This window comes from Neodiprion pinetum, chromosome 7, assembly GCF_021155775.2.
Source record: "Neodiprion pinetum isolate iyNeoPine1 chromosome 7, iyNeoPine1.2, whole genome shotgun sequence".
Classification (NCBI taxonomy): Eukaryota; Metazoa; Arthropoda; class Insecta; order Hymenoptera; family Diprionidae; genus Neodiprion; species Neodiprion pinetum.
In genome coordinates, this window is record NC_060238.1 from 8300026 (window position 1) to 8327479 (window position 27454).

At 36.1% G+C, this 27454-nt stretch overlaps 1 protein-coding gene across 18 annotated transcripts in view; it reads left to right on the forward strand.

Annotated features, from left to right (window-relative positions):
- Positions 1–27454, forward strand: part of LOC124223834 (PAR-domain protein 1) — a 236833-nt gene that overhangs the window by 195419 nt on the left and 13960 nt on the right. For 3 of the 18 annotated variants that reach the window (XM_046636153.2, XM_069137866.1, XM_046636143.2), the window contains exon 3: positions 2358–2390. The exons of the other annotated variants lie outside the window; for them this stretch is intronic. In XM_046636153.2, the coding sequence (XP_046492109.1) occupies positions 2358–2390 (33 nt within the window). The remainder of the gene's footprint in view (positions 1–2357; positions 2391–27454) is intronic. 18 annotated transcript variants of the gene reach the window in all.

Below are 27454 nucleotides of genomic sequence, written 5' to 3' on the forward strand. Positions count from 1 at the left end.
CCGGTTTTTGTTACCCTCGGAGGGTTAGAATAAGCGTTGAACAAGATCGCCTATCGCAGTCACTCTCACTATGCGGATAGAAATAGCGTAGAAACGAATGATGGAAAACGGAAGAAAAGAGAGCTTTAAGAGTTGTTATCCAACACTCAACATCACGATTTAAATAATACATCGTGCCATAAACATGGGTGAAAAATATCATTCGTCAAACTTGCAGCTCGCATCGCGTAACCTCAAAAATGTGCAACCTTAATAATGCAGGATAAATTTTCATTTCCAGAAATGGGTCTATTCATATATTCATGTTTCTGTTTCCAAAATCTCATGAAATTCGAATACAAGTAAAATAATTTCATTCATACATATTTTACGATCATATGACAGGCAACTGACAACTCAGGAAAATGAAGTAATCGTATTGAAATGAGTAATTGCATCGTTACGATTGATGCTGGATACAAACCATTATTTTACGATTTTGCAACTATCTGAAATTCAGTAAATAGTGATAAAACTAAACAAACTCATAGTTTGAAATCTTAGTTCCTTCAAATTCATTGTAAAATTAAAAAAAATAGTGATTACTTCCGCAGTATTTTATTATGATAACGTTACTAACTTCAACCTTGTAATTAGAATTTTCTATACACATGTTTTACACTCATTGAACTTTACTCGGAAAATATAATAGATAACCAAACGTATATGGTCCAATTCTATCGACACCCTACTAAAGAATTTATAGCGGTAATATACGAAATAGCTGAGAAAATTAATGATTATTCCATAGTAAATTGTTAATTATAGCTGTTGAAAGCAAAAAAAAAAGACAAAAACGAATTCGCCAGTTGGGAAGCTTATGAAATTTTAGGAAAATTCGTTTGTTCAATCATCTCACTACGGCCAATATTTGAAGAGATATCCAGGTTTTTAACCAACACGAGAGAGTTTACTTACGAGTGGAGTGGTCATATTGTGCAACAAGTACATAAAATACGATTTCACGCACGGTATCGAAAAGTGCCCTTTTACGCAGTAATAACATTGCACGGATCCATTTTTAAATCAGGAGCTCGTTAAACAATTTGCGAACGACTGTGCTTAAAGGTCGTGATTGAATCGGGCCATTCAAAAGTTAAAAAAGTCTTCTCTTTATCTGTACCGATTGTTTTCGTGTCGAGGTTGAATTGAATCTCGTCAAATATTCATCTTGCCATGAATTCACCGTATTATTGAAATGATTGAAATTAGTATTCGATGATCGTTATTGCTCGTAGATGGCGTCAGAGTCGCGCCTCTTCCCGTTAATCTCGTTAGATAGGCGATTTTGCCTCTTTCTTTTTATTCAATTCACTATTTTTCGTACTTCAATCATTGATCCTTTCTCGAATATGTTTTAGCAGCTTGAGAAAAGAAATTTCAAAATTCAATGTGGCGGGTGTTTTAACTTGCGTTTTTCAGTTCCGATCCGACGTCTGCAACGCCATCCGAAAAATACTTGCGAGTGTCGAATTGGGTTCAAATCTCACTAAATCTTTCATTCAGTTAGATTTTTGTATTCTGAATTGGGAAATGTAAATTTAAAGAATATTGAATAATTCTGCATAATTGGTTGAATATTGTGAATTTTCGATTATGAATTACTGAACCGGATCCAAATGTATTTCTAACTGATCAACTGAAATACGTAATGCTTATTTTATGTCGAAAGTATCGGCTAATCCGAAATTGGAAATAAAATCGTTTGGTGGTGAAATATTTATTGAAATCAGTAAAATACACTTTCGATTTTTATTGCTTCGTACATTATAATATAAATTTCGCAGAGATGAGTTAATTTATTTAGGTATATACGAGTACATTAGGGTGATTCAGAAAAAAAAATTTTTTTTTTTCCTTCCAAACAGGTTCAAAAGTTTTATTTCGGTATACAAAGACACAAGTTAAAATTTTAGATTTTAATATTAATATTAAGGGGTGGCTCATCGCACTTTTCGATTTTCCATAAGAATAGCATAGGAAAAATGTTGTTTGCTTCTTCTAGTTTTTATAACTATCTAACGAAGCGTCGTACAAAAACCCTGAAGACATAGTTTTGTAGGAAATTGAATGCTCTACAAAAAAGCTCTTCTGTCAAAATTTCGTAAACTAACTGTGTCAAAGTTACAGCCTGTCAAAAGTTGAGTTACTTATAATTTGACCTTTTTTGAATATTATAGCGTACCTACCGGTCTTGTAAAAAAGTGTACATGAGTTTTTCTTGTAAAGCATACACTCGACTTTAAATAGATGGTAACTGATAGTTCATTTTTGTAACAATGTGTATATTAAATATATTTTCCTCTTTGTTGTTTCAGGTAAGGCGGTTTCTAATAAACCTGAAGGATATCGTGAGTATCAATACACAATATATATATATACACACATATATTCCCCTACAAATGTCTGATACATAAATCGTCATGCTTAAATCATCAGGTTTACTGACCTTTGCTATCTGAATGTAAATTGGAGTAGATTAGGTATACGTCTTGTAACGGAATATTGGATCATACTCACAGTGAACTTTGCAGATAATTTTTTTTTTATTGTACACGTGTCCCGTCAATTGAGAAAAAAAAATGTTTAGTCACAGCAGATCAAACACTGAATTTTTTCTATCGAAAGACAACAAAAACCGATTTTCGTTTAAATTGACCTGCATAAAAATTTTACGTCACGTTTAAACGGCAACGAAACTTGTTCCCCTGCGATGATTTATACATTTTTACAAATTAGTTAACATCGAGAAACATCGAGATGAAGACGAAACGAACGAACGGGTCTAGTCCCACCAGTCCCAAGGGGCCTGCTTCCTCCCTCTGCAAATGTCAAATATTATTATGCATTGGTTGATTTGTTTCTTTCTTTACTTTCATCGTGATTTGCAAGCTTCTTTTTTGCCATTTGGAAAAAAAAAAATTATGTCGCATAGGAACGCAAGTGCCCCTGGATTAAGTAATACAGGTACATACAATAACGCAAAGCGAAAGTGATGCTATTAACTGACCTACACAATGCGCTTGACCGCCTTTCGAAAACTAGAATATACGTACGTATGACTGCATGCGTCGATACCTTAAAAACTCATCGTCATGCAGCAATGACGATTTTCACGCCGCTGTTATAAGCTTGGTGATTTTCCCGCTAAATATGGTGATTTTAAAAAATTCTTGGTGAGAATAATTTACCTGTTCAGCGGTTGGCGGGAAATTTGTCGATTTTTAAAGCAATTTGGCTTGTTTAGTGGAAATTTTGGTGGTTTTTGCCAATTTCACATTTTTAACGGGAAATTTGATGGTTAGATTATTTTTATACCGGATTGATTTTTCGTCGCTTTTTTTTTTTGTCTTCCAAAAATTCAAACGAACAAAATAGAACAATTACAAATGCAAATACACCAACTTTTGATTAACTCTGAAATTCTGAAATATCGAATTTCCCTGATATATTTTAAAATTAACGATGACTCTATAAAACTATGAACGAGATTCTTTTGTTAAGTAGTCACTTTACGCAGTGGAAATTCCGAGCTTGAATCAGAGATTTTGAGAGATACGTTACCGGTTAAAATGTGGCTTTAACGCGTTGTTTCAAACCTCTTATTATTCGTTGAATGAAAAAACCCTGAAGTTTATCCCCAATTAGGTTATTTTTAACGCATGCGTAATCCAACTGCTATGTAATAACCGCATTGAAAAAAGTTACGCATGTAAAAATCGTCTTTTCGAGATTTAATTTACACGTTGAAATAAAAATTGAATTCCACCTATCCAAAATAGAATTTCTCACCAAATACGAACAAGCTTCTATTTTTCTCGGCCAAACAATTTCTTATCCCACTTAACAGTGTTTTTTTTTTTTGTTTTTCTCAATATTCTCAGATCGGATATACAAATTCTGAAACCCAGACCTAAATGCTATCTTAAAAACTTTACAATGTACGTTTTTCTTCTTAAATCAATGTGGTAAATTTTTTCCATTTTTCTTCTTCATCTGACGTACAGATCTTCGTAAAGAATTTTGATTATTCCAGACAAATTTTCAAGACTGAGGCAAATTTAAAAACTATCCAAAAACGTGATTCTACAACTTCAAAAAATTGTTGAGTTCCATGCAACTTCAAAAAAACTATATTCGACTTACAGAAATTTCTCATTTCTTCTTTGTGTTGATAAATAATTTCGTAAAATTAAAAAGAGTTTCATACTGATATTACGATATTATTTCACCTGATAGTACCAAAGGAGCATTATCAATTCGGCAGAACACTCTTCGATTCACCGGAATTGTATAATTCACCGCTCCGTAGAAGTAACGATAAATTTTTTTTTTTCTTTACGTAAATGAAAGCGATAAATATTATTGCGTGGAATCAGAGAATCACATTGCCAATTAATTGAGACGATATTGACTTATATTGGATCTTATATCGGCTGATACTATTACAATTATTGCAACAAGAAAGAAGAACGAAAGAAATGTAGTAGAACCTAGATTATCCGAATTAATTGGGACCGAGCCTAGTTCGGATAATCAAACCTTCGGATGTCCGAAATGCAATTTTCATCTTAAGGTATAATAATATACATATATACAACGCGAATTGAGATCGACAAACAGTCTGTAATAAACTTTTAAATACATATTAAGCCATTCGCTTTTTTGTACACTATAGTGTATAGAAATTTTCGAGACATACTGCATATTAATTAATTCTCAAGTATATGAAACAAGGGTAAAACTTCCTGACAAATCTATTGCCGCTATTTATTGGGTAGAATTATTCTTACATTGCGAGAAAAACGGTAATTCTTGAAAAAAAAAAAAAAAAAACACAACTCAATTTCTGAAACACGTCCGTAACATCTCAATATCATCAAAAAACTGTTTTTCTACTTCAAATAAAGGAATTTTGAGTCAACATTTTCATTTTAAAGTGAACGATTATTTTATTACTTTGGTTTTACATAGTCGTCTGTCGTCAATTGACGAACGGCTGTTTTACGTTTTTCAGCCACGCATCAACGTATATTTCTAACTAACAACTTATCGTTTGAACCGACGTTCGGATAAATGAGCGTTCGGGTACATGGTTCGGATAATTGAGGGTTCGGATGACCGAGGTTTCGATAATCGAGGTTCTACTGTTAACTCGTTAAGGAAGAGAGAAAGAGAGAGAGAGAGAGAGAGTCGAGATTAATCGCGGAGCGGGTCTTGGTCGTTGGCCAATTGGTGGAGCAGGGGGGGGGGGGGGGGGGGAGAAATGGGGTTAAACGGGAGGGGGGATGAGGCAAGTGGTAACGGCGTTGGGAATCGGCCCGGAAATAACACGAGTCGATGCTTGTCGGGGGAAAGTGGCTCTGCAGCTTTCACTTGTTGCTCGGCGAACCTCGACGAGTTCTCTGCCGCTGCACCGGGGCGAAAACTGTTCCTCATCCCGCGATTTGACGCAAAACCGTTCTTGCGAATCGGACTGCTGGACCTGACTAGTGACATTGTTTTTTTTTTTCTTTTTTCTTTTTTTCTTTCTTATTTTCGGTTGCAAAAAACTCCGAAGCTGATTGTTTATGGTAAAAAATTGATACTCGCGAAGTACAGGATTATTCTGCTGTATTGTCGAACAATTTGAGGCCCCTCGTCGTATGTGATTTTTCCTTAATTTAAACAATATATGGGGCATTCAATGCGAACTCAATGAGCCCTTGACCAGAACCAATTTACATCGTTACAATTTTTTTTTTCCATATGATCGAGCTTCCTCCAAAATTAATGAAAAATAAAAAAAATAATTTTCTTTTAATTTGTCTTCTAGGCTATTTCAAAAAGGCCATTTTTTCCAGAAAATTCACAGACATTTCTTGATTACGGGGATTTCGGTTTTTTCTATTTTCCAGAGGGATTCAAACATTTTATTTCAATAAGTTGAATGATTATTAATTTTTCCTGTAGATACTTATCATCAATTATTATTCATCTTTCGAAAATTCCGAAAAGAACCGCCGAAACTAAAGACTGTTATAACTTGCATTGAAATTGTTGAAACAGAATGTTTGAACCCTTTTGGAAAAATAGAAAAAACCGGAATCACACTCCCGTTCTGGGCTCAAAATCATCATTTCCCATCAAGGAACGTCTGTGAATTTTTAGGAAAAAGTGGATTCTTGAGATAGCTTGAATAACGAATAAAAAAAAATATATAATTTCAAAATTTTTTCTTGGTTTTTGGGGGAAGGCCCATCATATAAAAAGAATCGGAAAAATATAAATTGATCGGGGTCAGGAGCTCGATGGGTTGGCATGGAATGCCCCATACATAAGAAATATACTTTTTCCAGTTTTCTTTGCTGTATTTTCAAAAATAAGTATATTATTATTGATATTAAAATGAACCCAGTCCAATCATCAAACCGCGTTTTAATTGAGATATTTCGAATGTGGAAAAGTCACATTCAAAATTAGATGTGGTTCTGGCGAAAGGTGAAACAAAAAAAAAAACCTGCTGTGAAATTATAATGATCCATTTGTTTAATTTGCAATTAGTTTGAATCTATCGTGCTAGCACGTGTATTTTATCATTAATTATTTCCGTTGAATTATACAAAATTCCAGGGTATTATTCTTCTACGCTTATGTTTTTTATCCGTCATTTTATGCACCGTCCCTGGTGAAAAATAATGAACGTCGGTATTGACGCATTGTTTTATAACGATTATCGAGACTATTATAACGTTGCGTTACTGCAATACGGTAATATTATCACCCTCGCTAATATAATTATGACATCAACAAAGCGACATTGTCGTGTTTATACTTAAAATTCTACGATTTTTATTCTTATTTATAATATTTAGCAGTGTTATCATTGTTTCGAACAATACAATCATCGCTACAAACATTTTTTCCCACCACTCTAATATCGTTGCTGTCATTAGAAAAATGACCTTCAATTGAATATCATGCATCATTTTTCCAAACGTAATTATCACCATGAACATGTTTCGGATTGCCTCCACGATCGTCATGCAAACCACTGAAACCATTAAAATTATTACAATCATTCAATTCGTTAACATCATTGAAATCCTAGAATTTAATAATGATAAATTTATTGTAGTCATCGATATCATTAGCATGGCAATATCGCTGTTATCATTATTTCTGTCAAGACAATCATTATTTAAGATATAAATAGCCACCAATAGTTATTAGTGATCGTTAACAATATCGCGATGATTGAAAGGATTACGAATTATCGAATATGGATTTGATGATCACTGAATGATCGCAATTATTTGTAGCTGTGCTACGTATGGTAGGTAATTGTTTTCTTAAAAATCAGCAATATGAAGCTAATTTTTGAAATGACGTTGTGACATCATGCAAATTGAATTCAATTTTCTTCCCGATATGTGATTATTTATAACGATCATTAGCTATGCGGTGAATCAGAATTTATTATCGTTCAAAACTCCGCCAATAGGCATAATGAATCGAATGATAGCGCTACATCCGTATGAGATTATAAGTGATTTTCGATGATGATATTTTCGTCATAAATTATAGATCGTTGTGAGAATTGTTTTTAAGGGATCATCCCAGTTAACGAAAAATAAGTGATTTTAGGTTTTTTTTTCAATTCCAGAAAAATTAAAAGAAAAATTGAGCATTCGAACTATTTCGATTATAAATAATTGTTAAATCGAAAAAATTCATTAGTTTGGCAAATGCCGAGCCGTTAGGAATTATTATTAGATAGTACATACAAAATAAGAAAAATTGTTACCCTAAAAAAATATTTAAAAAATACAAAAAAATCAATTCTCCCCTCTGAACTATGGCTCAAAATGTTTGTTTTGGGACCCAGAAATTATGTGAATTTTTAAAAAAAAAATAAAAAATGGCGTTTTTTTTTTAAGACCATGAAAGGGTTTGTAACATTTTTTAAAAGAGAATGTTTGGGACGAAAAATCTGAAAAAAATGGTGAGTGTTTTTTTTAGGTTGTCAAATCACATAAAAAATAATGAAGCAAATTGGCGGGGGTCAGGGAAAATGTCCTCTCAGTTGGCATGGAATACCTCATATATATACATATATATTTATTGAAACACCATGATGATCCCTTGCAATATTTCAAAGCCCAGCTTCGGTCGAGCTGTGACCTAAATTACACTGTTAATACTTCCGTGGAAAATTGGCGTGGGAAATTTTCGGAAACACCGAATTAAACTTAAAACCCACTGGCAATAACGTTTCATAGACACGAACTGCGCATAATATGACGAATTTTCCTGCACGTGGATCCCTCGCTAAAAACGTTGATCTATGTTTAACGCGATGAACGAAAAAAAAAACGCAAATAGAAATAATAAATATAAGAATAAAAAAAAAAAAAAAAAACAGGAAAAGCAATCACGATAATGGCGATAGGAAGTGAAAAATTATGACTAACGAGTGCTGCTGGAAAGCGGAATCGTGGCTCGTTCAGCTTTTAGCCGCTACCGCGGCATGCGGCAAACAAGTTTCCGGAAGAAGTTTCATGTATGTGTGTAATTCCCCTATTTTTCTTCTTCATCCAGATACCTGGTTTTTCCACGCTTGTCTAACGTGTCTTAATTGAAGCGCGTATTTGTATTTCCGTAACCTGCGATGCGCGATTTGTCTCGATGCAGTTATTAAACGAGAGAAATCGACCCGCGTTGTGTATTAAATTTATAAAAAAATAAAAATAAGCAGATTAAAAATAACGAATCGACAGAAATTTTACGGCTGTTATCTAAAATTATCATGCTTTTAATGAACGATTTTTTTCTTGCTTTTTCTCTTCCAATGGAATGACAAGTCAAGTTTGACAAGACACGTTACATATCTGCAAAAATATTGTAAGAATATTAATCCCGTTTATAGGCATTGCATAGTGGTGAAGATTAGAAAGTAACAAAGGTTCTGAAAATATTTATTACTTGTATACCGGTTTATCCGGTTCGAAGAATTTGCGTTTTTAATTATCTTAGTATAATTTCTTTACGTCTACGCATGGGGTACGAGACTTGTTCGTTTTACTCAAGTGAATAAGTAATTGGATGTGTGCAATATTTGTCGTGCGGGTCTAAATTTTCGGTTAAATGAGCTAACCCCCCTCCCCGAAGGGAATGAAATCCCTATTGCGATATAAAGGGATACTCGGAATATCCAGCAATTGAATGCCTCACTTAATTTCCGGATACATTTGCAACTTCGCATCGTACAGAATGCCTATTAGTTATAAAAATCTGGCAGAAGGTGAAAAACAAAAGACAACAAAGACGTTGAGTATTGTTGTGTAAGTGTACTTCTCGATTACGAATTGGTATCGAATGATGGAAGCAGAATTACTGAACGTTTGATATTTCTTGAATTATTAATTGTACCTGTCCATGGATGTGCCGAGTTTTACGATTCAACACAATTATCCTCTCAACTCGAACAAAATTTGGATTCTACAACTATAGAGTGAACTATTTTACCGTTGTTCATAGAACTTGGTCCATTAACTGAGAAAACGAGTTTAGTAGATGTAGAGAGACTTTTTCGTTCCTGTGTTGATCAGTTCACCGTGTTGTGTAATGTGAAAGTTTAATCAGAAATCGTTATCAAAGCCTCACGCGCTGGAGAATCCAAAGTTTCTGTTACTGTAAAACGAATGAATTACTGCTGGAATACCAGCCGCCAGATGTCACTGACTCTCGGAGCTTTCGCAGCTGAAAAGACGTTTGAGGTTGAAGTTAGTAACGTTGCTTTAACGGTGCGTGTATAGGAAAAATCCTTAATTGGACCCTGAAGATCGTTGAATATTGAGACAGTGAATAATAACAAAGAACGCATGTTCATATTTTGAAAAAGTAATTCCTTGAAAATCGTTCTAAAATTGTACAATAACCATTTATTCCGTCACGTTTCGTTATATCAACGTTACCAACTTCAGTGTTCTGAAAATATTGATTTTTTCTGCGATGGAGTATTAATTCTGAAAATTCAAGTTTCGGGTAAAACGGAATTTGGAAAGTTGTGCTCATTGACAAACTGTGAGAATGCATTGGCAAAAATTGGCCAAAAATTTTAGAATTCTTGCGAAATTTCTGAAGACTGAGAGACTAGATGAAATTCAGCCGGTTGAAATGTTGCTGAAAAAAGATGGGCGTTTATTCATCCGCGGTATGTGTGAGAGGTGTGAGAAAAGAATATACGAGGCGTCGCGTCGTGTGACGCGACGAAAGAAACGAAACTTCTATTCTTACGGTGAATAGATAATAATAAATAAAGTGACGCTATGTAAGCGGCAGATAGAACCAGCCTATGAATTATGTATGTGGACAGGTTTATGGAAGAGGAGTCGCGGAATATATGCAGGTATGGATGTATATATGCCTATATGTGTACAGTTGTACACGCATCTTCAGAAAGACTCCGTAAGAGAATTCCTCTCTGTAGATGTCACGCTTTGGATCCCCATTTACCGCAAATTCTCATCATTTCTCGCATTATTCCGTTTCTTCAAACCACACAATCAGGTTTACCACCCAGTTTCAAGGCCGCGTTTGCCAGAAGTCACGTATTGCACACGATTATACGTGCATCGTTACGTAATTTTACGGAGGTGCTAAGATTATAAGAACAAAAATTTACTCTCCCCATCGGAGCTGGCACAAATTTCTGCAGGTATATAACATTATATTTTGTATACATTATTACGGACATTTATATTGAACACATATTAAGGTGGTTCTTAATAGGATTGTTCTTGAACTTTTATTCACCCAGGGGCTTGAACACTTTCGAATCGATAAAAAAAAAAAATGCCCTCAAAATTCGAGCCCTGTTTATCAACTCTAAGATATTTCGCTTTGTGATCAAGTGTCTTATGGAAATAACGTGGGAAAAATTTTTCTTACTCATTGAAATTTTATAAGTCGTTGAAAAATATACCGACAGTAATGGAAAATACATCCTTTTGTAGAGAATTGAACACTCTATAAAAACGCCCAGGTGCATAAAATTCGCGAATGAAAGCATTCGTATGTTAATTATCGTTTAAAGTTTAATTTATATAAAATTATCATTCCGTCAAGTATGAAAATTACGAAATGAACAATCGTTTTATAAAATATATTGCATATTTCTTGTAGGTCGACGTAAGATAGATTCATGTCAATCGCATTATTTTAAAACCGTATTATATAGTAAACGGCAATCAAAAATTATTTTATAAATACTAGTATTGATCAGTGTAGTTTGAATAATGTTATATATGTTACTTGAAATTCATTGGTCGCTCCAATTTCTAGTACCAAAATATCCGTTTAATGATGTTGAAAAAGTTACTATGATAGGTAAAAATGATCATTTATCTCATCGAACACGAGCACAAAACACTTGCACAGATTTAATTAATTTTGATATCAAAAAGTCGTGACACATTCTGTTTCAATATGCATAAATAAATGAATGAATTTGTATTTTATACAGCAATCGGAAAATATTTTCATATCTTCGGGTGATTAACAAGAAAAGCGAATGATGACCTGTGAATGTTTAAGAAGTGATATTCGAAAAATTACACGAATGTATGCATTAGTTGACTAACAAGATTACTCTCGGAACTAACTTTTTGAAATGTTATTTAGATAACCCTATCAAAATTATGGTACACTGCTGTGTCTTTGTTTAGTTATTCATTTTTACTGCTACTATCATTCTGAAAATTCAGTTTCTGAGCACGCGGGCTGATGCTAGTCCTGAAAAAAAAGCAAAAGATCAACCGTAAGACATTATAAAGATTAACAGAGTACAGACAACTCTTCGCATTTGCCTGCACCGATGCGACTATTCGCCTTTTGCACACTCGAACCTGACGTGGTTGTTACTGACAACTTTTAAGGATGCACAGTAGACTGCAATCAGTGCCGCTCTTGGCAGTTGCCAATTAATGCGTAAGTAACTGGTTACTTTCAGTACTACCAAGTATTTAATTATTACAAGCAGGAAAATGAAAAAAGCAACAGAGAAAGAAGAATAATGTAGATTTTACATCTGCAGCGGTGAATATACGGGCATCACTTTTTTAGAGTTGAATCTACAACAATAATGGCAAGATTTACAAATCTGATAATTGGAGTTACAGAACCAATAGTTAGAGTGACAATATGCTTAGGTAAAGTTATCGAAATCGATAGTAGATTTGACTTCAAAAACTATTTACTCTCTGATTTTTGGAATTTTTTTGAATAAAAATTTCATTTACTTCGAATATGGGCACCGTAGATGCATCCATTGCGGACCTAGAGAAAATTCGTGATCCAGAGTAAGTCTGAATAGGGTTTTTTGAATTTTCAAAAAAAAAAGAAAATTACAGCGTGTGACATCTTTTCCCGGAGGCTGCGTAAGTTGTTCCAAGTATTTTAAAATACGAAAACTGGTAAAAAATTATTAATAATTTTTTATCGCGTCTTTATTTTCTTGTTTTTGTTTTGATATGAGAAACTCAGTGTATATTTTTAAGCGATAATTTTTTTGTCCATTGTATTTTTCTTGGAAACCACGAAACAGTCGAGCTAGGCTCCGAAAACCCCAAAAACCATAAAAAATTCGCCTCAGACTCCGAAAATCAATTTTCGCGAGGTAATTTTTTCTGTGATCGAAGTTGCAAAAACCCGTAAATCCGGTATACAGAATCCTTAAAATGTAAAAAATTAAAATATGAATGTATTATTATTCATTCTGACGGTTCTATACCTTGGCTTTCTATATGATGACCTTTCTACTTTTTAAAAAGTACGTAAAATATATTTCTACGTTTCGATGTATCCGATATTTTGTTTAGCTCTTCTATTCTGTGAAGTGTAGGTTTTTTCGTGAATTTTAAACAAAGTATCCTTGCCTACATTTCTATTACTTATTCTTGAATTATTATAGTAAATCAAATTTTATTCAGATCAATTTATATATTGATTCAATTGAATTGAAAAACAAATAAAGAAAATAATTGTAACGAGATATCAGCCGATGACGATACTTGGTAAATTTACGAAGAAACCAATACCATTCAAAATGTTTTCCGCAAGAAAATAAAACGCTACTTTCACGACGAAAATAATTTTCTTTGTTACCGAAGAACCAATTGTGATAAAAATTTGGAAAAAGTTCAGAGGACTTCTTTCGATGGGCAGATTAAAATAAGTGCAAAATGAAGTTAATCAAAATTCGACCTTAAAGTCTTGTCTGGTGTCACGTGGAAGGCTTCTTTGTCGCAGAGAAATATACAAATAGTTACAGGGTTCGTATATTTACACGAATAATACTTCTAGATGCAGGAAAGCGTTCTGGACATTCTTGATGTAAAGTAATGTTTTTTTGGACAACATTAAATACACGTATATATTGAAGTCCTTGTTAGTAGTGGTCGGATGCATACTGACAGGAATGGTAAACCTAACCTGATTCTGTCGCAATTGTAGTTGACGACCTGAATCTTAGTTGATTCAATTCTTGTGATTGTAAATAGACTAATTACAGTCTGAGGAGGGTCCCCCTCAAAGGGTTGAAACGTGAATGAGACTCTAGTTCTTGACTGACTTACGACACGAAAAAAACATTACAGTACTTCTAGTGCCTCCCTGAATTTCGCGACCTCTTTTAGCCAGCCATGCGAAACACGCGTCTGTCTATCAGGTGTCCGAAAATAAATTCCTGAGAGAAGGTGGTGCGCAGTTCCCCTTTCGCCAGGTACCTACTACATTCTGACGACGGTTCACACAGAGGCAGAATTTGCCCACCAACACATCTGCGTTCACTTTCTAAGCCGCGGGACTGACACGCGGAGGTTTCATCCTCCCGGGCGGCGCAGTGAAGAGGGAGGCTCAATTCCTCACGGCAGTAGGTCACCGAGTGATAGGGAAACGCGAGGTAGTTCTCCGGCTCACGAGTCACGGACTGCACCAAGATGCCGTCGCGGGGGCGGGGAAGAGCGGAACTGGAAAGAGAGTGCGCGGAGGCATGTGTAACCTAACCTAGCCTAACTTCATCATGCCGACGAAAGCGAAACCTCTTTCACTATCGTAGGACGACGCCGGGCGTCGTTAGCCATGCGGTTGTTATACCTATGCACGGGCCAGTGTTGCCGTTTCTAGTGCAATTCTACTTTTGTGGTAAATTTCGCCCGTTTTTAGTACGCTGGTACACTTCATGATTTTTTAGTACTTTTAGAGATATTGATTGTTTTGTACAGTTTTTGCGTTATAATTTAAGCTTCGGAAATTTCGTACACTTTTGTATGGGTTACGCATGCTCATGAGTCTGCCAAAAATGAACTTTCAGTGGCCTGCCTCACTGACAAACGCGAAAACAATGAAAACACCACCTGGCGGAATAAAAACATAACCTCACAATAGTTGAATTTCATTCGGTACATTTTACTACCTATCCGGTACATTTTTGTTTTTTTATCTAGCTGCTACATTTTGAATTACCAGAGTGGCATCAGTGTCTGGGAGCTTCTGCTCATGATGTGGTGATTTCACCAGACACTCGTCGCATGTCTCGGTGATAATAATTTTGATGGTGATGTCGTGTGAGAAGACGGGAAAATATAAAATCATTTTTCATCGTAGTGTAGGAGACAATTATGGATGAGCGGTCACACTTATCGTTTCAGTTCAAGAAGTATTTATTTAAAACAATCGTGCATTTCTCAGGGCGCGCAGCACGTGCGTCCGTCGTTCAGGTTTTAACACATACGCATGAGACAGGAAACTTTTCACTCGAAAACGGCGCTGCGTGGCATAGCGTCCAGAGGACGCCACTGCAGCCTAGGGATATTCCCTATCACTCTATAACTATACGCCTTATAGTAGATAATCGTTGTTATTAGGTCTTTTTTTTTCATGTTTCGCGAAAAAAGATGACATGTTGGAAGAAATTGTAATCACTATAATCATCTAGAATAAAATTGAAAATCAAGTACTCAAAAAAATTGAACCGAACACCATGAATTTATGTAAAAAAATATAAGCTACTTCGGAAAATTATGGTAAACAGCATTTCACTACGAAAAAAAATCCATTGCTCGTAATCATGAAATCAAAATTGCGTTAACGCTTGTACAATTATAGGTACTCATTTGTTACAAAAGTCGAAATTCAATAGAAATAGTTATGTTTTTGAGAACAAAGAGATTATATTTTACAGAATTTCGCAGAAAAATATCAATGTACAGAAAGCATTTTTCATAGAATCACGAGAAAGTACTACTATTCTTGAAGCATTGCTAAACGTCGCATCTTTCTCAGAAGGAAAAGGCAACTGATGACTAATACCTATCAGATAATGGATCAGCATTTGAAGAGTCCTTCTTATCTTTCGAGAATAATCTCGGTAGATTTTGAGGTGTGTCGCATATATTTAAACTCACTTTGTCTCAATAGGTGAGTTTTATGAAAAACAAACAAGAAGTAGTTGTTCGTGCGAATCAAGAGTTCTACAATATACTACAAAAAATTACATCCGTTTCAACGGTTGATGTACGAAAACGTGAAAAACAAGCCATTTTACAACTGTTTGTGAAAAACCGAAAAATTTCAAGATAAATTCTGTTCAAAAACTACGATCGTTTTCCAAATTCCCTTAAAAATCATAGAGATTTTTATAGAAAATTACACATTTTTTTGCACCAGATTAGTGTCTTTTGCAAATTACACAGCATACAATCCATAGGTTTCGTCATTACCTTGTTTCCAATCAATGAAAGTGAAATCTATTAACCAAAGCTAGAAAACTTCAGTCAGTTAAAAATCAACCTATTCTCAAACAAGTTTTTCACTGTTCTTCGTAAAAAGAGCTCCAACTGGGGAGAACCCAAAATGATGAATACGTATGCGTGGACGGAGAAAAGAACATAACAGCATGCATCAATAATCACAATCATGTGAAAATAAAGGTAGAAAAAAAAGGAGAGGAAAGAGCAAATTCAAGATATTGCCTCACCTGGGCAAACATCATCGATATAAATCAACTTCAACAATCGCGTCTTATTCATTTAATCCTGTATGTATAGCTGTACATATGAGATTTTGAACCGAGGAAGCAAAATATCACAGAGACGAACAGAAGATTCGAGCTTCGGTACTGCAACTCGAGGTTATCGTTCAAGATTCCTAGTTGAAAAAACGATCTGATTTGAATCGACAAGATCTCTGAGTCTTCTAAAAAGAAACCTCTGTCAAATAGCGACCGACGAAGAAATTCTACTCTATGATATATCCGCAGAAAGTTGGACTCACACTGACCTTCCGGACTCTTTTTTCTTTATTTTGAAGTTACTGAACCGAAATGACGGCAGATTTTTTTCTCAATGACACCGAAGCGGGCTGATTTCATAAAAATATGCGTGCTTATGTTGAGCACTTCTTGCTTCTCGTTGTTCATGGAAACAGCACGCTGTCGAGTCGATATGTGTGTCCTGCATGTCGGAAACGAACATGTAACACAATCCGCCTGGATCGTGCTGCGGGCTCCACAGTCTGGACATCAGACTCCCGACGTTCCTCCGGAGGACGCCTCGTGGCTGACCGCACAAAGGTCAACCTGCACTCGGTTCCGCGCTACTAATCCTACAGTGCAGTGGAACAAACAGGGTGTAAGCAAATCGGAGAGAGCTTGTTGCCTCGCGATTGACTTGCCCGCGAATACGAAGGTGAATAACTAAGCTGACATGAGAAGTTGGGATCTGTTATGACAAGGAGAAAAATTTTAATCTCACACTCAGGGTTCTTTCAAACAAGGGAGGAAATGGAAATTGGGATGTATCATTGACGTTTATTCAAATGCTGCCGATAACAAGGCTTTCGACATGGACGCACGGTCGTTGAGATTATTTAAAAAATAATTTTTTTTTTTCGCATGAATATTTTGAAACAATAATTCTTGGTCTGGATGAGTATACGTAAATGAGTTGAGAAATATCGGAAACAAAAGTTTTTAACAACTCAAGAGATCAGAAATGACCTCATTCGTTAATTATAATAAAAATGGAGCTGGGAATTCAGGAAATAGGTTGGAGTTTGAACCTTTGAGCTGTACGAACACTTGAGATGTTGATGTAGTAGCGTTCAGATAATTCCGAATGGACATATAGTTATCCAATTATCCATAGTTTGATACAAGGACGCAAGAATTCTCATTTTGAACCACTAACTCGTTAGAAACAGACGATTTTGTGTCGTGATTATGAAGAGTGTAAATACCAAAAGCTAACCTCTTTTGAAGGACATAACTCGGCTAGGCATGACTCCTGACGAACACCGTGTTAAAAATTAGTATCTACGTGTTGCCGCGTCAGTGTGACCTCAAATTCGGAACCCATACTCTGAGTTATAACCTTTCTTTGTTTTGCCTGATTACACTCACCAGTTTTTACTCCACCATCGTGCTGTGTACTGTGTTAACTCAAGTCGTCTTTAGAAAGCGTTAGACAACTAATTTGGGCTGCAGGTTTTATCCCCGTCTTTTGACGGTCAGGCGGTAAATCGTTTTCGCGTCTCAGTGCAACTTGCCGAAGGAAACAACGCTACAGAAATAGAATGTTATCGATCATTTATCCGGTAAAATATGATGAAATTTTATGCATTTGAGCATCGGTACTCTGAGATATATCTACATTTTTTCTTTAACTGCAAGTTATTCTCTGCTATATGTTCCTCAGTGTCTTCACCAGTGAAGGCTCTCTCCGACGCACGAATGAATTTTTTATTGAACTGTAATAGCAATGGTGAGGAAAATAGGACATAGTTGCACCGAGAACAGGGTATAATCGAAATTCACGTATGGTAGATTAACGGATGGATTTACTGTCGAGGTACGAGAATTAGTCTTGTACTGTATAGAACATCGTACTCCAGTTACGTGTGGTAAGAAATGTGTTAGAGAAACGGAATAACCGTCATACTACATGGTAAATCCATGTGTTCCTATAATATATGTGTATTTTTGAGATACCGGTTTCTGTGTGTATTGGAAGTTAACGCAACAAATACAACATGCATTCTCCAAGGCCGTTCTCCAGCTTGGCTGTTAAGGACAAAGGGAAAGAAGATAATCAGATTGAAGCCGTGGCAATGCATTCGCGTTACTCCAAAGATGTGCTTGAAGTTTTACCTTGACCCGAAGACCCACAAGGGTGGCGTGCATCCTTCACCTCAACTCTTTGCTACCCGGGGAAAGCTTCTTACGGTTTCTAATCATTCCAACTTCTCGTTGGATCAGCAAAATATTGACACAAAGTGTCATTTCACCGAAGAATACTGATGTAGTGCTTTTCTGTTGAGAGAGAACGAGAGAAGAAAGGAAACACTTAAGCAAATAAAAATATTCGACTGTCAATGATGAGAATTTCCATTTCTCTTGTTCTTTTTCGGCCGAAGAATAATTATGACGAACGAGACGATTGCGTTTGTGGAGAAGATCCTGAATTTCATCCGCACGAAAGCACGTGTGGAAAAATTTTCTGTTGAAAACCTGTTTAACGTATTGAAAGCAGTGACTCGTCGGAAGTGAATATAATTTATGGAAAAAACCGCTAATCACGACGGTGTCATGAAAAAGAGTACAAAATAAAACGGCGCATTTCGTGAATGTGAGAATATTGTGACGCGAGGCGAAGGCACGTGTATTGCATCTGTATAATTCATCGTCGCCGCAAGTTGGATCTCGATTACGTTTGCCAAGGCCATCAGTAACTGACACTCGATAGATTCCAGCTTTCCAACGCGTTCTCGGAGGCTCGGAATTGTTTCCTCGTACGTATAACTTTGAGGTAATACTTGCATGAACGCCGAGCTAGCAAGTTCTTGCGCGTCACGTTTCAAGCATCACATTTGTGGATGCATACGCCCGCAGTGATTTTGAGATCGCTAATTTTTTGGATAATTCTCTCGAACTTGTCCAAATAATTAGTAGTTTCAGAATCACTGCGAGAAGGTGTGCCTACCTACACTTGATCTGTACGAATGCTCAAAGAAGGAGGAGGGAGCTGCAGGGTAATCTTTCCAGTTGCTCTGGATACTAATATTTATACGAGCCAGTTTTATTTCTTTTGCTAAATGATCAACGTGAGCCGTTCGAATATCAGCACGCGATGTTTGCTCGAATCGTTGTAAACGGCTTTTCATCGTCGTGATAAAAACGAAAATTGGTAATACATTCGTTTGGAAATATAATTCTTGTAATTTCCTCGTATATACACTACCACTGGAAAGTTTCCGGACAAGAGTTTGAAAAAGTGTCGGAATGGTTTTTTATGCCATTTCGCCGCTAGTTGGCCTAGGCCAATTTGACTAACGGCATTTTAAAGAGGGGGGATTTACCTACATTTTGGCTTTTCAAAAAAAATTTTACGATTTTTTTTGACACTTAGCACACAGTTTTGAAAACGACTATTTATTGTCGTTTTTTTGTTCTTTTGTGAGTGGACACCGTTTGCAGTAAAAATCTTTTTTATGCATTTCTCCGACTAAAATCATAAAGGGGGAAGCCTAAGCTTCAATTTCGTTTTGTAGAAAAATTTTTGCGAAATTTTTTCTAATCTATTTCCGGTCGGAGCTCGATGGATCTCAACACCATGATAATAATATAATTCAATTTTTTACTTACTTATTTTTATGTAAAATTTATGTATAATGTATAATATGTAAGTAGAAAATTTGATTATATTATTATCATGATGTTGAGATCAATCGAGCTCCGACCGGAAATAGATAAAAAAAAATTTCGAAAAAAAAATCTGCAAAAATTCTCACGAACTCAACAAGAAGTAATGCAACTTTTTACCACTTAAGGTTTTGTTGTAAACCTTGTCGTTTCCGTAGTCCGGAGCAATATTCAAATTGTCTATTTTTTATCAAAAAACGAGATATTTGTGGGAAAAAAAATCGCAAAAATTTTTGTACAAAACGAAATTGAAGCTTAGGCTTCCCCCTTTATGATTTTAGTCGGAGAAATGCTTAAAAAACTTTTTTACTGCAAACGGGGTCCACTCACAAAGGAACAAAAAAACGACAAGAAATGGTCGTTTTCAAAACTGTGTGCTAAGAGTAAAAAAAATCGTAAAAATTTGTTTGAAAATCCAAAATGTAGGTAAATTCCCCCTCTTTAAAATGCCGTTAGTCAAATTGGCCAGGCCAACTACCGGCGAAATGGCATAAAAAACCGTTCCGGCACTTTTTTCAACTCTTGTCCGGAAACTTTCCGCCGGTAGTGTATTTTCACTCGATTTTCTTCCGATGAAACGAAACTTTTCCACCAACGCGTGGTCTCGCTTTTTCGAATATTCCTCACCAACCGTTTCTCTTCTACATACACCAACGATGAAAGATATCTGGAATAGGTTATGGACCAGGAAAATGCGAGGTATTCGCCTCCCAGCGGATGTTTAAAATAACCGGCGGCCAAGGTCGCAGAAAACTATCTCCAAACAAATGTGATTGTTTATATGCTGAGTCGGTTACGAGGTGGCCCAGTAACGCGGTACAAGCCAAAGCTATATCTATACATGTATTCATCTGCAAACTTGTTATACCATCATCCCGATGGTTGATGATGAAGAAAGTCCACGAAAATGTGTCATTTTATTCTTTGGTCGCATAAACGATACGCAATTGAATTGTTTTACCAGTTTTAAGCTGTGAATATACAACGCTGATAGACTCAAATGTGCGCCGTGTACAGGAAGTAAGAGGGCAAGGTGTAGACACTCTGGAAAACAAAGTTAGGCTGGCCTTTGGCTGAGAGTTGGTAATACCAATTTTCGCCACTCACTGTGTCCATGTTGTTTGGTCGGTCCAATGTTATGATTATTGAATTCAAGTGACAACTTGTGGCTGGAAAAATGGCTGCAATACTAAATTTGTACGCACATACATATTTTCAAGCGACGAACGACACGTAGGTACGCCGCGAGTGGCGAAAATCGGTACTACGAATATTCAGCCAAAACTAACGACAGCATGAATTGTGATATATGGCCAATTAATAGAACGTCGTATTTAGTTAGGTTTGAATCACGTTTCTATGATATAGACATAAAGTAGATACGTTTCAAGAAGGTTGGTGTCGTTTCAAATTCCTATTCTCAAGTTCCTCTGCCCCCATATCGACTCGGTCAGCGACAGAAACCATCGTGTTTGACGATAAAATTGGTTAAACGAGAAGAAAAAAGAACAAGGACAATGCAGCAGTCCCGACGAGAAAGTCAACCTTCGGTTTTACGGGTGCGGATATAACATTTGGTGAAGAAAAAGAAGAATCGCTGCTCGTGCCCCGATTCAAGGATACCTAACCCAACCGGAAAATCCTTGGCCGAATACCTGAAACGCAGGACCCGAACGATTTGGACAAAATTCATATAGTGCCAATCCCAGATTCCTTGTTTGTCTCCTTTATTTTAGCACATGAACATTAATCTTGTCATCTTGTTTTGCAAGAAAACGTTTAACCCCGGGAAGTAGTCTTAAGGATCTAGAAGACTATACTCGCCGACTTTTTCGTCTTCGGAAAATCGATTCCTCGTATGATTAAACAAATTATCAACCCCTACGGGTCGGTTTTTCACTGAACACAGATATACTTTCACCTTCTTGCAAATATAATCGACTCCTTCCACCTTTGATCAAATGTTCGACGACTCATCAACCGTCATCGGTCATTCATTTCCTTGGAGACGTGGTCAGCACCGGGAATGAAGACATTGGAAAGTGCTGGCGAAATGAGTTCCCTGTTAGTCGCCCATCGGGTGAACTAGGTTTTTATAAATATTACGAACTGAGCAAAGAGTGGAGTTACTACGGTGGCTAAGCAGCTGAACGACGTACGTTATAATTTGGCCCAAGGCTGGCTGTGCGACCCTATGCATGGGATCAACCTGGCGTTGGTCAAGTCTCGTAGGGGCGTTGAGTATCAAGAAGGGGACCAGGGAGCAATGGGGAGACTGTAAAGAAGGGGGGGGGGGGGGGGGGGGGGGGCTGATGCTATCCATTCATTCACAAACCCGGACTATGTTGTTTGATTTTCTGACTTCCAGTAAAATGATTATGAAACCAATTGCAGGATAAATTTTATGATTGTTAATGTGTTGAACGGGGTTCACAACTGCATCTGAGAACGGTAGCAGTTAGTGGAAACCTGTATTCATTAACATCATGAGGATGAGTAATATCTTTAGCGTGATACCAATTCAATCCCCATAACAATTATTATATCTTGCCCCTGAATAGTGTCGTTAAAAAATTCTAAATGCCTACCAAATATCCTATGAGCAATTTCACAAGGTGATAGTGTAGATGTTTACTTATTACGCTATTCTTTAAACTTTTATTGTCTTTCGAAGACGACGGCCAATATCTCAAAAGTTCCTACTTGTGCTTGAATCATACTCTGATAGAACACCATCACGATTTTTACCACGAAACAAAGCTTTTGCCACCCAAATCGGCACGAATGTTATCAACTTTACAAATTCCTTGTATCATAAATCTGTCTTACACTTTTAGGGTTGTCAATGGTACGATTGGGTCATTGACCTTTCTGTACCGCGGAGATGTAATGAGTTGCGATCACTGATCTCTTGTGGTTATCGTCCCGTGATTAGCACAATAATATTCTGATTTATTCAGTGAAACAAAGCGATCCAAATTCGAAAATGATCGCACGCCCATTTCGAGTCATTAATTGATGTACGAAGGTTCTTATACACTCCATTTTTTGTTGTACAATCCATTGGAATAGTACCGACTAGAGAGAAACTGAGTTAAGTAATGGTGTGAGGCTTTTTAACATCAGCTTTCTTCTAACTCTCAGTTATGGGCAGGCATTGGCAAGTGCTGTTTTCACGACTCGAGATACCGATTTTTGAACACGAAACAGTATTGTGCATCTCATTGTTGCCGGTTTGTAACGCGGGGACGCTCAAGGCTGCGACAACAATGCGACGTCCGATCACCATATACATGTACAAGGTGTTACATTCTGATCAATTCACTCTAATGGATATGCAGAAAAGTGATCAAAATAAAAGTTGGCTGGCTTTAACAAAGAAGTTTATTTAGAGGGACAGTTTGATTCGGATGAATTCCAGCTATTCCAATCAACTTGTTTTCTATGAGAGGTCCCCTAATAATGAACATTAATTACAATTTTGAAAATTCGGAATGCTGGTTCCGATGTAATGGATATAGACTCCGAATATAACATCAATTTAGAGAAAGTCCATTTTCGATGATTTGCGACTATTGAAGTCGCTAATTCACAATTTAATCTAAAACGTGTGAAATTTCAGATGGAGCATGAAATATCAACGTCATGTAACCCCGATGACAACTACTTTCGTACGGTTTTTGAATTTGCTGGTAGTGAATCTAGCTCCGAAAATCTAAAATTCAAATGAGTAGGTTCAAGATGATGGACCAAAAACAGTAACTGGGCATTTCAAACGTGATGACCATTCTTTTCAAATTAGTATTCCAGCTATAATTGAATTACAAAATCTTCACGTGTATAAAGTAAGGAATAAGTAAGAAACCTGGGAGGATATGCCTATTATAATTTTGATAAGAATTATCACAAGAGGTTGATCAAACAGGATACTCATATTATGTGTATCGATTTTCATGCAAATACGTACATAAATATTGGACGTAAGCATGTGAAGTTATATCGTGTGAACTGTTTCGTTACCGCTGCATAGGTAGCATCGAAAAAATGATCACTGTACAAAACAATTAAAAAATAATATAGCTGCAGAAAGTTACACGCGTAGGCAAACCTGAATTCTTATCGTTGAAAAAGTAGGATGAAGTAGAAGGATGATGAATCGCTAATATGATGCATATCAATAACGAATACATCGACTGGCTCTAAAGTTCAAGATCCGCTTTAACAGGACGATCATTACGTAAGATACAAAGTGATATCTCTTCCGTGTATCGTGATAAACTCGAAGATGAAATGGGTTGTCGTAACCATCAAGATCCACTTTTTTTAAATTCAGTTGCGCCTTCTGTCAATTATGTATTAAAAACGAGTCTCTCTCTTTCACTTTTTCAAAAGTAGAAACAAAAGTTGAAAATAAAATGAGAAATAAGAAATAGCAGCATCCGGAAGAATATACTGGCCGTGAATCAATGCACAACGGAACTATTAGAGATATAATGGAGAGACGGTCAGCTCACCAATGGAATTTTCCGCTAATTTATTTCTCATTGCCAATTTGCAGAAATTATCACAAGGTGTGTGATTAGAATTTCAAAATCATTACACTATTCAAACTGTAATACATGAAATGAGGTGCACCCAGTTTTCGAACTTTTGTTACGGCTACTTTACAGCGAGAGAGAAACTAAACAAACTCAAAACTTCACCATACTGCGTAGAAATGAAAGCATTACGTTATGGTATTAGTTGTGAGCATTAGAAGCTTGAAGCTTATCCCTTATAGACCACGTTGTGTTTTAAAATGAGCGTTGAACTTCCGTTTCTGACGTATCTCTCATTCTTTTGGCATTTCAATTTGATATTTCATTGTTAAAACATTTGAAAAATGGATTCCAAATGCTTTTGAATGTTTACATGGAACATCGAATAACTATTTCTATCCCTGTTGCGGATGGAAGTTATTTGAAAACATGACAGCGATTCTCGTACTCTGCAGTCTCTCCTGCCAATTAATTGGAATAAATCTTTACACGGAGACCTTTTATTCATCTTACACAAGCTTTATCCCTGCAGCAGATGTACTATTCGGGTTCGGTATTGTGAATTTACTGTACGTGTGGTAAGTAATTTCAAAACCAGAATTGTGAAATAACCGTACTATTTAGTAAAATTAAGAAAAATTCATGTGATAAATATCATAGATACACTTTACCGTTATTCGATTTTGAATCTGCCAATTCAACACAGGAATTTTCAATTGCAGGGTGCTAAATTTATTTTACGAAATGAGTAACTTTATGGTCAATGTATACTAAAACTGTGAACTGAAAAAAGTAGATGAAAAATGGATGAATAATTGATTACGACGACCTTTTCTGAGCACAAACATCATTTTAACAATTTTTCAGTAACTGCATCGATGAAGCCGCATTTTAGAGACATTTTCAGAATTCCTAATCAAAATACAATTCTGAGTGAATTTACAAACGTATTCACTATCCAAACTCAGTCAATTTTCAGAACATGTGAGTAAATTTACGGTGTAATTTTCATGAATCGAAAATTTGGTTGCTAATTCCAAAATTTATCTTAATTCTTTGGGTTTTGCTTAAGCCTGATACTCAAGTTGAGAAGATTCACAAGGAGATTCCGAAATTTCCAATAACTGTTAAGAAACTTTTTAAATACAGTACGTTTAACATATTATTAAGTAAAACTAAAATTCTTCGGGGCGATTTTAGAATTTAAAGTCCACACAAGTGATTTCCGAATCTAGTTATGGGATATTCGAAATGGCAGAGCAAAATCAATACAGGTACATTAAATCCTTTCGCCACAATAGATTTTTAATTTCAACGGATTCTAATCGAACTTCTTTGTACACGTGTCACATAAACTCAGCAACATGTTTAGTAAATTTCAACTGCCGTACAGTAAATGTATAGTCAATTTACAAATATAAGAAATTTAGCGTCTCTCTAATCAAGCCAAGCAAAATTAAGAAAATTGATTGCAATGTAATGAAAATGCCTAGTAACTCTCTTTCAAACACTAAATTTTACATTTAGCAGATTTTTGTACAGTAAATAAGTGGCAAATTTATGAACATTGTTAACAGTGCAGCCTGGTGAATACTGCGACCTTATAGTGAGCAGAGGGGGATGGAGGGGTAGTATGTGCGTGTGTCAACAGGTGTCACGCAAGAGGTTAGAAACCGTTTGGTCAAATAGGTTGGCAGCAGTTCGTGCCGTGCACTGGACCGCTTTAACTCGTGTGATATCTGTGCATGTGCCGACGCATGCGCACTCAACCTTCCCTGTTAACCATAACTTAAGATATACTTAGAACATCATAATCACATGTATCGCGGATAGTCTGTTGACCCAACCCAACCTGAAATAAATCTTAAGTATAGCTTTAATTTCATTTGGTCATTCAGGGTGTCTAGCTGTCAGGGAAATCTGGAAGCCGGGAATTGTCAGGTAATTTACACGCGACTGAAAAAACCGGGAAATGTCAGGGTATTCGAGAAGGTGTACTGGAATTTTTGTATTTTTTCCTCACTACTGGAAGATTCTTTAAAATGTATAAAATTACTCTCCGTGAGACGAGAAAAGAGTATATGAATGACGAAAAATATCGTTATTGGTGGGGTTTTAATGATTGGTAAATTGATTTTAAGTACTACGTCAAATTTATGAAAAATATAAACAAGTACTAAAAACATTTGATATCCTCAGATTGATGTTTCTACCTTCATGTTTCGAAAGAATGGTTAATACTAATCTTCCGTTAGTTTAAAATTGTAGTGTTTAACCCTTAAACGGTAACGTTGGGTTACTCGTGCCTCGGCAAAAGTAACTCTCATTGGTAGCTCGAGGAGGGGGGAAGGGAGCCCGGCCGAACTGTGCTGGAAAAAATTGTATTGTAGTAGGCTACTAGATCCCTAAGCGCCGACGCCGTAATCCTTTACCACCCGTCGTGAGGATCAGAGATATTTTCGAAAAGGCACGAGTGACCCGACGTTACCGTACATGAGTGCGAAAAGTGCAAACCGTCACAGGATAGAAAGACTTTTTTGTGCTGCAGCAAATGTCGCAAGCCTGTCTGCGAAGACCACAGATACGATACATGCATTGATTGCGTCTAATTTTAGGCCAATCTCTTATATTTTTCTACTAAATTTTTTTTTAAACAATTCATGTCAAAATTACAAAATTAAAAATAAATGTTATTTTCATCAATAAATTGATTGAAAAATATGAAAATGTCTACTTTATTAAAAATTTCGTACATTACCCATTTTTTAAAACCGATTTTTCATGCTCAAAACTTAAGCATTCCATCCATTCGTACGGCCATTCAAGTTTTTTTTTTGTTGAAGTACAACTCTTAAGCTTTCATTTCCCGCTCGGATCATCAAAAAATATTAATTTTATCAAAAATTATGGCTATTTGAAAAAAAAAGCATTCGACACATTTTAATTTGCTTATTTAATTATACAGAATTAAAAAAAAAAAATCGGCAATATGGTGAATTATTTTTATTCTAGGATAGTTAATGAGTCACCATGAATTTTTTCAGATTTTTTAAAGCATTTTAAAGCTCTTTTTTAAGCATCGGCCACGAGTGACCTGACGTTACCGTTTAAGGGTAGTCAAAATGACGTTACTCTCGAA